The following is an 11,864-nucleotide window of genomic DNA, read 5'->3' as shown; positions in this document are numbered from 1 at the left end:
TGTTCCTAATTGGATATGGCAAGGAATAAACCCAACTGATGGAAAAGCTCTTGACCTGATTGATACTGGTATGAATTTGGAATTGATTGCTGGCTTTCTGTCTTTCCAGTACCTGTGGGAGCTGAGCTGTGAGCATCCAGACCCACAGTTTCATGTCGGTCATGACGTCATTTAGACCACAAACATGGCGTGCATCCCTTTCCCCACCACCCAATATTATCACATGCCGCCTTTGCACTCCGGTAATAGTTCATTGTACCATCCTACAGATCATACCGACAAATATTTTCACACCCTCAACATATTGTTGGGTTGTTCTCTCTGACCGACTGAAGACACCAATCACACCATGCGAAGTAAAATAGAATCAATCTATTATAATACTCGTCACTCCCATGTAGGTCATATATCAATAAAACGTCACCGCACGTAAAACACAGTACAATAAATTCCTTGTCGTCCGATAGAGGCCATATTTCATGATCCTGCAGTCGAAATGAAGTAAAAGACAGTATAACAACATTGGCATGAAGCAGGTCAACGCCGCTCTTGGTCACACTGCGATAAATAGTAATAGAGGAAACTTGACGCAGTTCAGTATGTGGAAGGAAATAATCGCTAGGTCCGCAAGATAAATCACTAACATCGATCAGCACCGAACATAGCAAGAAAGAAAATAAGTATATCGTCATGAACACAGGAAGTATTTTGAATATCGAAACAATGGTATATTGTCGAAATCTGCAGGAACATTTTTATTACGGTAATAATCGACAAAGCCCGGCCATATGGGATTACATCAGTATCCGACTTTGCTAAAACAGGATGTAATCTACAGATATTCGGAAAGGTTCGAAAAGCAGTATAGCATAAAGTGCAATCACATTTATCATCTAATACATTACTCTGTCAATATTGGATTTGATGTTTAATACTATCGCAAATTATTCTAGTAAGGGTATTTGATTAAATTGGGTGTGTTCATGCATCCTAATCACGCAAAACTTAACCTAAAATCTGTGAGCAACACACATCCTGCTAATATACAGTCATGTCATGATCAACTTGGTGGCAAAACAGAACGATCATGCCTGTTTCAGGTTTTGGTACCACTTTTTTCGCATAAGTGAATAGATGCTGTTGGTAGTATTGCGCAAGATGAAAGTGCAGTAAAATTGAAGCTCACGATAGGCATTTACGACGGAACAGTAAAATAACGCAGTCTACACGTGGCAGGCATCGTTCGGGACCCATCTCTACACAAAGAATAGCACATTTCTAATTCGATGCGTCACAGAACAAACCAATACAGTCAGAACTTGAAACTAGGCAGAATCGACGTTTAAAGGCAATACTCTGTCATGATGTTTATTGCACAGTCTTCCCTATGGGTGAAATCATACCCTCAGCCTCTCGGCTAGATAAATTGAGAATTATAACCGCGACTGAAGGCCCAAGCAGATCCACAGTCGACATTGCATAGCAGAGCGTATCTTCGTGCTAAAACCGAACCACCCGAGTACATCACCGCGAGATCGCTCCCCGACACACCGCTAAGCTAAACCACAACTAATCGGAATGATACCATTCGAATATCGCCAGCGCAATAATGATACCTAAAACAATGAAAAAACACAATATCACGGACCACCAGCTCATACCGCAGTCTGCACCGTTAGATTCATTCCTCCGTTTTACGTCGGTAGGAATTGGATTGACGGGGTAATATTGAATCGACGATAGCACCTCGTTTAAGCTCTCGTTTGATTGCGAAGGGTCGCTTCTCAAGTCTGCTTTTTTCACTGTTTTTCTGATGTCTTTATCGAGCATTTTGAGGTATTTATTCGCGTCGAGGCTGGGACTCACGTTTCGTTCGGACGACGTTACCGCAAGTAGCGGCGCGTCTTCCAAACTCTCCGACGATCCGCAATCCGAAGATCGCGTGTGGCTGTCCTGCAAATCTCCGTGACTTGGGCTAAAACCCATTGTTGTAACTACGGTTTTCGATACATGTCCGTTCGTGGCTGCGGGTGTGAAGTTACGGACGGAGCCCACGGAAAAAAAATTGTCGTGTTCCTCTCGCTGTCGCTTTTTCTCGTCAGGTACCGTCAGCAGACTGTAGCGGTTGACGGGGATCTTGATTTTCTTCCTCGCATAAAAGTCCTGCTCGGTGATCAGCCCATTGCATCGTTTCAACTCGTTGACCTGCGTGTAAAATAGGAGTTTTCTGGGCGAGTACTCTAAAACCCGTCACCCTTGAAGAGTGAAATCATCCGACTTCCTAAAACAACTGCATCAAGTTACAGAAGCCTTGCAACTTGCAAGCAGACATGGGGTAATGGTGATTAGTTATCGTAATCGATTACGACGATTACAGCATTGTCAAGTAATCGTAATCGCAATCGATTATATTCGAAAAAATTTGAAAGTAATCGTCATCGTAATCGACTACTTCCCATATCTAATCGATTTCTTTGTGAAAGAACGATTGCTTTTTATTTGTACTACTATGACATGAACTGAACATTCGTGAACAAGGAAGAGATATCATACCAAGTTAGTGATAGCACAAACGTATGGTTTTCAAACGCCACTGCTCATTATTACGTCAGAAGTATTAGCCTCCCTCTTCCTAATTTCAAATAGTCACTTATGTATTGATGTTAGGTTATGCTTCATTACGCTTCATATTAATAACCGACGGCTATCGTATGTTAGTCATCTAGTTGAATGCAGTTTGACCGTTGCTGGTTGGCGAGCAGTCGGCCTATGCACGTAGCCTACGTAAACCCCCAACAAAGATTTGAAATTTTAAATGAAACATTACAATTTCCACAACGACTAATTAAATCAACAGCTGCTTATACAAATCATAACAGAGCCGTTATTCTTTGCCGTTTCTCGTAATGGCAGCTTGTAGTATATGTATTAAGTGGACGGCAGAGTTGTATATTCACTTTATCTTTTTCTTATATGACTCTATTAGAAACGGGCGCCAGTCGTTATTTCGCAATTCTTTACTCAACATTCGGACCTGCCGCCATAGCCATCCGCTTCTACACCAGTTTTAAGCGTGGGTTATAGCTAGATTCAGGATCAAAACAGCAATTCGTCCCCCTGCTTTAAAAGTTGGTCTTGGGCCCCCATAGGGATGTCCTGGTCATTTTTCAAGTTGACGACAGTATTTCGTCAATAATATTGGTAATTGCATTATATTATTACTCTCACAGTCCCCGATGGTCAGATTTACCTGTAGAGCTAGGGGCACATAATTGATATTTATGTATTGTTATAATTATATTGTTGTATGTTGTTGATTCGTTACATGCCGTCTGTTATATAATCAAAAGATATAGTAGTCGCCCAAACGCAGCAGACTAAAAGAAAAACTTTCATGAGACGCACGCACAAATTGTCATGTCTTCATTCCTTTGTGGGTGCCCAGGTGACATCTGATGTGTTGGGCTGAGACTGGAATGACAGCGCGACTATTTACATAGAACACATACCTAAAGTTCCAGCCAAGGTCTTTGGTAGCACACTTTGTGGAGTCGGATGTTAGCCGAAACTGCATTTATGTCCTTTGGTGTGTTATGGCGCGGTCATGACCGGCACGGAAATGCCTATTCCTATAAATCATGCTTTTTTCTTGAGTGGAGAGGTTTGCACTTAAAAATCAAGCAATCTAGAGACATTAAATCGCGAAGCTCGAAGAAAATTTCCAAGTTAATATAATCTCTCGAAAATACTCTATAATGTATATTGATTTATGATATACTTTTGACTCCCCTTCGAGCTCGCTTCCCACCCTATTGGGGAGTTTGGGGTGCGACTATTACAAACCAGGCAAGAAGGCAAATCGTTGGGTGCGATAAATTGTCCCCCTATAGAGTCGAGCAATTGGTACATTATGATATAACAAGCAAATGATGTCTCATTTGTAAAGAAAGTTGTTATCTCATTAGACCTTTTCATCACAATCCCTAATTCCTTATAATGTCTTCCAATATATCTTCTTATAAGATTAGTTCTGAGAAGCAAAATTAATGTTATCGTGAGTAATCGTGATTACTTTTCCAAAGTAATCATAATCGCAATCAATTACATTCGTGAAGTAATCACCCCATGTCTGCTTGCAAGCATTAGAATTTCACCGATAGGTAGGCCTAATTATTTATTTTCTGGCTTCATTTCATAATAACATATGGTTGACAGGGTTGAGAGTTGGACAGTCCCTACTGCCGCAGATTGGAATTAGGATTAGCCTGTGGAGAAGAACAGACAAAACAGCAGTCGCTGCTCTCAGGAAACATAGCAGATCTTGAAGACTTTCGGAGCTGTTTTTTTTTATATCATATTCAGTCAATAAGTCAAATTTTGGGAACTACTTTCCCGTGCAATGTAGCCCAACATGAGAAAGTTGACCATTGACCATGAAACTATTTGTTCTGATCTAGTCTGACATACATTTGTGAACAAACCTTTTCGACCATGAACAATAACAAGACAAAGCTATGTTCCAATATAACCGATGTTCATGTGCAGTCTTTACTAAGGCTTTCCATGCTATATGTCCGACATGCAGCCAGACTTCGAAGAACTTGTTGACAACTTTGATCGACCACAGATGTCTCATTGACTTCAACAGCTGTTTGAGTACATTATGATAATAAATTCCATTAAAGGGGCACTGCACTCTAAAAATGATGTGGTCTCAAATTGAAGGGCAAAACGAAATAAAAATATTGGCCGCAGCCGTTTTCTTCAGAACGGCATCGTAATGGAGCTGCAATTTATTGAAATTTCGATAGCAACTTCACGCTCCAGCAGTCATGCAGAGATCGAACTTTATATCGTTGTCAGCCGATGTTATGAAGGAAATATGTCGTACACGCCAAGGTGGATTAGATACCGCGTTTAACGGAAGATGTTCAGTCAGGAGATTTATGTCAAAGTCGGGCCCAGTGTATGCTATTTCTTTAGGACATAGGGCGTGTACAACATATTTCCTTCATAGCATCGGCTGACAACTATATAAAGTTCGATCTCTGTGTGACTACTGGAGCGTGAAGTTGCTATCGAAATTTCAATAAACTGCAGCTCCATTACGGTGGCGTTCTGAAGAAAACGGCTGCGGCCAACATTTTTATTTCGTTTTGCCCTTAAATTTGAGACCACATCATGTTCAGAGTGCAGTGCCCCTTTAAATACTGTTTTCAATCACTATGCTTTAAACTTAAAGTTTACATTAAATACGTTTTATTTGCTTTACTGGTATAGGTGGTTAAATACGCTAGGCATCGATTCAGGATTCCGGTCAGTCAAGTATTTCATTTTCCCATATGAGGCAGCCTGCCGACTGAAGAAGTTGCCCATGCCCACCCATGCTCTAGGCTAGGGAAGAATTTCTGTATTGATCAGAAAATTCCCCTTCCTTAGGTTTGGGAAAGTTGATTGCAAACAGCATATGATCCTTATTTGAACAATTTGATTAGTCATCATCATATTACACCAGCTAAACGTAGCTTTGGAGAAGTGATTGGATCGCGGTGCATTATCCAATTATTGGACAATATGATTGTGGATAGTTAATAGAATTGCAAACTCAGGTAACTGAGGTCTAACACTATAACAGCATCAGGCTCATCATTTCGAACTGTATTTCAGTCAAGCAATAGCCTAATTACATTAAAGTGCAGGGAAATGTCAAAATTTCGTAACTGAATGAAATAATGAACTGTTACCAAGTCAGCAACTTTTTGTATCAAGTGCCAAATAGTTCCAGCCCTATAAATAAACAAGGAAACACATATTTTCAATAACCTGGAAAGGTACAAGTTTGGTTAGGCAGATATACAGCAGCTAAACCAAACTGCAATTGGAATAATACCCAAGGATGTCCAAAAATCGATGAAACATAGGTCTATGTCATGATTACATATCACATATCAGTCTATCTGATAAACATTACAATCACTATGCAAGCTAACCTTATATTCCTGGATATCTGGCGAAAGATATTGAGTAGACACTACACATCAAATTACAGTTCATGGGTCATAAATGAAGCTGCCATTATTATTCTTGGTCCATCTTCCGTAAACCGGGGAAACTTTGGACAATCCCGCTTTGTATCTTGGAAATGCTAGGGTGTAGGGGAGGCAAGTTTTTTGTTTTTCAGGGGTCATGGAGCAAAGATCACCTAATCCAAAATCTTCATGGTCCTAAATAAGTACCTTATTTTTGTAAATTATCCTTGTCCAAAGTTACCCCTGCATGTGGGGTAACTTTGGACAATGTAGTTTTTTGTATGCCTTTACACTCAGTTGTTTATGAGGCTTATTTGGTAAGAGTTGATGAGAGCAGTGGCTAAAACTGAAACAAAATAGTCTATGTCTGGCCTATTGCATGATTTTCACCTACCCCCCCCCCCCCAAAAAAAATAGGTAGTTTATGAAGGCTAATGCCACATTATTCGTCCCTTATCTCAATTTTCCCTCATGCCTTCACCAATTGGGACTTATAAATAACATATGGTGATAAGGGGTATCCCACTGGCAGTGTCAGCAATCGACAGCAAACATTAGGCATGTTACCGTGATTTATTGCAGATTTCAGATATATTACTGTTCTTTAAAAGATACGCTTTCCCTTTCTTATGTCCTCTGATGGATATTTTGTCGTAATTTACGATATCCAATATTTAGCAGGCGCATCTTTAGGAGTACCGTAAACCGGGGTAACTTTGGACTTAAGGGTAACTTTGGACACTAAGCAATAAAAGATTTAAATGGTTATTGATGAAAAAGGGTTGCCGCTGGATGTCCAATTCTTTTTCATGGGGCAACAGTACTACAAGTAGTCTCTATAAAAGGTGGATTCATTTCACTACCAGATAAACTTGACCCAACATCGATAAATTAATGGAGGGGGTCAATTTCGTCAAAATTGATGGCCAATAAACTTCTTACAGCCAAACATAGATAGCATGTGATTCATAGATTCAAAACTTGGCAGCAGATACCTCTAAGTAGTCTTAATCCATGGCCAAAATCTAAGTGGGCTCACCCTTAGATCAATACAAGAAAATGTGATGTCCAAAGTTACCCCGTCAAATTTTATCAGAACGGGGCAACTTTGGACAGTGAAAAATGTGATATTTAGAGCTCTGTAAAGTGGCTGCTTCATCTGTGTCAAAGGGTATCGTCAACTATATTCCTTATGACCGGCCTGATGGCTTCTTAAAATGGAATGAGAAGGTTAATAAATTGATAGTTTGCCAAAATATGAAAAAATGGGTAGGCAATGAGCTGAGAGATTGTAATCGGGTGTAAGCTACTTGAAAAACTTATCACATAGGCTACTCCTAAAGATGCGCCTGCTGAATATGGGATATCGTAAATTACGACAAATATATCCATCAGAGGACATAGTAAAGGGAAAATATATCTTTTCTAGAACAGTAATATATTCGAAATCGGCAATAAATCACGCTAACATACTTAATGTTTGCTAACGATTGCTGACACTGCCAGGGGGATACCCCATTGTCACCATACGTTATTATAAGTCCCAATTGGTGAAGGCATGAGGGAAAATTGAGTAAAGGGATGAATAAGGGGGCATTAGCCTTCATAAACTACCTATTTTTTTGGGGGGTGGGGGGATTAGGTAAAAATCATGCAATAGGCCAGACATGTACTATTTTGTTTCAGTTTTAGTCACTGCTCTCATCAATTCTTACCAAATAAGCCTCATTTACGAGGTTTCATAAACAATAGAGGGTATAGGCATACAAAAAACTACATTGTCCAAAGTTACCCCACATGCACGGGTAACTTTGGACACGGATAATTTACAAAAATAAGGTACTTATTTATGACCATGAAGATTTAGGATTAGTTAATTCTAATCTTTGCTCCATGACTCCAAAAAAACACAAAACTTGCCTCCCCTACACCCTAGCATTTCCAAAATACAAAGCGGAATTGTTGAGAATTGTCCAATGTTACCCCGGTTTACGGTATGTGATAAGTTTTTGAAGTAGCTTACACCCGATTACAATCTCTCTGCTCATTGCCTAACCATTTTTTCATATTTTGGCAAACTCTTAATTCATTAATCTTCTCATTCCATTTTAAAAAGCCATCAGGCCGGTCATAAGGAATTGAGTTGACGATACACTTTGACACAGATGAAGCAGCCACTTTCCAAAGCTCTAAATATCACATTTTCCACTGTCCAAAGTTACCCCGTTCTGATGAATTTTGACGGGGTAACTTTGGACATCACATTTTCTTGTATTGATCTAAGGGTGAGCCCACTGAGATTTTTGCCATGGATTAAGACTACTTAGCGGTATCAGCTGCCAAGTTTTGAATCTATGAATCACATGCTATCTATGTTTGGTTGTAAGAAGTTTAATGGCCATCAATTTTGATGAAATTGACCCCCGCCATTAATTTATCAATGTTGGGTCAAGTTTATCCGGTAATGAAATAAATCCACCTTTTATTGAGACTACTCGTGGTACTGTTGCCTCATGAAAAAGAATTGGACATCCAGCGGCAACCCTTTTCCATCAATAACCATTTAAATCTTTTACTGCTTAGTGTCCAAAGTTACCCCGGTTTACGGTACTACAGTAGCTCCCAAAGTATTGATCACGGAGGTATAAATTTGGGTCACGACAAAGCCAATTCCACGTAATTAGACACCAGAGGCACAGTTTCATACCGGTACTTGAAACTTGCTACCTTTTCCTAAGTTAAAAGTGTTGTTGAAAAATATTTCTTCTCATGTTCTCGGCTACGGCTTTTGTGTAAATTTTGAAGATCACGGAATTGAGTGTACGGCACACTAGGGTCTAGGGTGGCCCGAGCAGGCAGACAAGTTGTAGACAAGACAATAGCGCCTGATCAGAAAAAGCGCTTGCTACACTTCAAGGCTTAGCTGACATCTGGTTCATCTAGAAAGCTTAGCTTGCATCGGTACCACATTAGTCAGATGGAGTTAGGGATACATTTAAAAATACCTGATTGTAAGAAGCAATGCCTACTTGACTTTTTTTCCACATTTTACCCTTTTGCACAAATATACCTTCTAGACCAGACATATCGAATATACGGCCCGCGGGCTGGAACCAAGATTTCATCCAGCCCGCGATGCAATTCTGAGTTGATAAGAAATGTTCCACTCATGAAAAGTAAGATTGCTTCACACGACGCACCAAATTATTTGACCAAACGGGGCAACACAAATTTCGAAAACAGAAAACCGTGACAGTTCAGAAAGTGAAACCAACAGCAAGAGTTTGGTTAGAGAGCCGATAATTATGATATGATTATGAACAAATATCTTTTGATCAACACATATGATAACAAAGTATCATTTCACAAGCTATAGGAATCTTTGCCGGGTAAACTTTTATGTCTCAAAAAGGTGACAATAGCATTGTTATCTGTATATGGCTTGACTAGTACGAGTAAACAAATATTTTTGAGAATCAAGTATACTCTTTTTCCACATTGCAGCCTACTTATGGATTTCACGTGTAGGCATACCTGGAAATGTCCAAATATAATATACAATAAATAATACAGTGCAAAACAAAAAAAATAAGATAAAAGATCTAAAAGATTTTTGTGACTGCATTCAATAAAAATAATGAAAAAGATATTGTGTCTAGCCTATAGTAACACATTCCATTTAATGGGTTTAAAGTTACCAGTAGTACCAGCGCAAAAACAAACATAAAAAATGTTTGGCACGCACTTGTTGATTTTGACATTTGGCATGCATGTTGCCGACCACTGTGCTACGGTACATCATGAAATGCAACTTTGGTTGTTGTATGGGTGGCTATACACTATACCGTTATAGGGCGCAGTGTCCATAAGCATGGACAGGTTTTGGACACAGAGTTAGATCATCTAACTTAGATGCAGTGTTTATTTTATGTTCAATGCCTGTACTGCCCTGGCCTGGGCCTGCACTAAAACTGTGTGACTGGCTGCAATAGACATAGAAGTTTAAAAATGGACAATCATTTCAAATCATAAGGTTATGGAAATATCGGAACACAAAGTACAAAATCTTACCGTACAACCATATCTCAGCGATATGGACTGGAGAGTGTCCCCGTCTTTTATCTCCTCACATAATAACACAGTGTTTTCATCGTAGCTTGACTGTTCAGAACTTTTACTCCCAACTACCGGCTTCAATTCGAGTAGAGTGTGTGTATCCTTGTTCTTCCTCCGCACGGTGGTCGTCGTGTCAGTGACCTCCGGTTCTGAGGAGACACTTGCATTTAGGGAATCGTATTTTACGAAAGAACTGTCCCCCAATAAGGATGTCTTTGTTTCCCTTTTTGTGGAATGAACGCTCATTGGCACAGTCTTTCCCGTCGGGTTATGGAATTAGGCGATTTCTCAGGCTGAAATATACGCTCGCCCTTGAACAATACCCGAACACCGGCCGACCGACAGCACTTCACCTCAACTTGCCTGAAAAGTTTACATACCTTCGAGTGTTTTATGAGTCGTCAGCAAAGTACGCTCTAAATTGACGGGTATGACATTTCCGCATTGTTCAGCTCTTTCATCTTCGGCGTATTTCATGAGAGAGAGAGAGTCTTTATTTTCATCCAACCAAAATGCATAACTAACGGCAGTGATGGTGGTACAGAAAATATGCATGCACAGTATTTGGTATTAAATAGGAATGATCGATAAGACCGTGAAGGTCATCTAGTCTGATCACACCAGCATCAAACAGGTACACTGGACTCTGAACAGTCAGCAAGGTAATACAGATGTTATGTAAGATTGAGGTATTCAAATTGACCTGCAATCTTGCATACTTGCTGTTTTAGTGCTATACCGTTAGGACGGGATAGCTTCATTTAAAAGTAACGTAACTAACATTACTCAAGTTCAACCTGACTTCCCACAACCGACCCACCGCAATCTGATTTAGTCTCTAATCCAACAATGTTGTGTTTTGAATTGGTGGGAACGTAGGAACTAACGAACTAATGATCGTCAGAATATATGGTCATAACGCTAAAAAAAATTATATAGTGATATCACTGACATTGCCAACAGCGACAATTTACAGGCACCCGTTATTTTGAAATCAGCTGGTCTGCCGCAAGAATACTACGGCAAGCCTGCTGTGCTGCAGTTCTGCTGCTCCTATACGGTGCCCGTTGTGGATGTGGTGAAGGGCGAAGCCTTCACCCTTCACCACATCCACAACGGGCACCTTCACCGTGAAGGTGAAACCAGTGTTACATATGGAGGCGAAATAAACTGAACAGTGACAGCAATTAGAATAGAATTTTAAAATATAATTTTCATATGCAATAGTTCAGCATCATTGGTTTATTAGCAATTCTTATCAGTTCAATCACCACAAAAATGCGATACAATGAAAAGATAGGAAGGTGTCGAAGCGACTTTGAGTAGTCTATGTAATCAGACACGCACCTTGGCCTACTAGGCGATGTAAAGAGGAGTAAAAAGTAGAAAAAGATGGTACAGAAAAAAAAAAAGTTTATCACAGAAATATTATTTACAAAACAACCTCTCCAATTCACAGAGATCACCGACAATAATCATCTGATTATATTTTCATCTGAACAAGACACACACAATGTACAATGCGATAAGACGCAATGCAACAGAATTGGTTACGCGGACAAGACAAAAGCTACTATTTTGGGTCGGGTAGTAGCGACCCATTATCCCGATTATGAGAAATAACTCTAATATACTTAGCCTTAGAATTTATTTTGAAAAATCCTATTTGACTGCATCCAGATCAATAATTATGATCAATCAATTATATTGGGATTAAGT

General features: G+C 39.7%; 1 protein-coding gene across 1 annotated transcript; it reads right to left on the bottom strand.

Annotated features, from left to right (window-relative positions):
* Positions 1-357: 357 nt before the first annotated feature.
* LOC145452117 (lysM and putative peptidoglycan-binding domain-containing protein 3-like) lies at positions 358-10,541 on the bottom strand. Its single transcript, XM_080330332.1, has 2 exons — positions 10,101-10,541; positions 358-2,205 (listed from the first exon to the last, which is right to left on the bottom strand). The coding sequence occupies exons 1-2, from the start codon at positions 10,389-10,391 to the stop codon at positions 1,570-1,572; spliced, it is 927 nt and encodes a 308-aa protein (XP_080186458.1). The 5' UTR covers positions 10,392-10,541; the 3' UTR covers positions 358-1,569.
* Positions 10,542-11,864: the final 1,323 nt, after the last annotated feature.

This window comes from Botryllus schlosseri, chromosome 12 (assembly GCF_051294905.1).
Source record: "Botryllus schlosseri isolate E-star chromosome 12, Bs_hap1, whole genome shotgun sequence".
Taxonomy (NCBI): Eukaryota; Metazoa; Chordata; class Ascidiacea; order Stolidobranchia; family Styelidae; genus Botryllus; species Botryllus schlosseri.
The sequence above is the reverse complement of the archived record's forward strand: the minus strand, read 5'-3'. Positions and strand labels throughout refer to the sequence as shown.

What these genes read in the sequence shown, in the direction of transcription:
- LOC145452117 (XM_080330332.1), bottom strand. Translation starts at nt 10,391, where the DNA reads ATGAGCGTTCATTCCACAAAAAGGGAAACAAAGACATCCTTATTGGGG. An exon ending in CGCTGAGATATGGTTGTACG is followed by an intron (nt 2,206 to 10,100) that starts GTAAGATTTTGT and finishes TTTTACACGCAG; the next exon opens with GTCAACGAGTTGAAACGATG.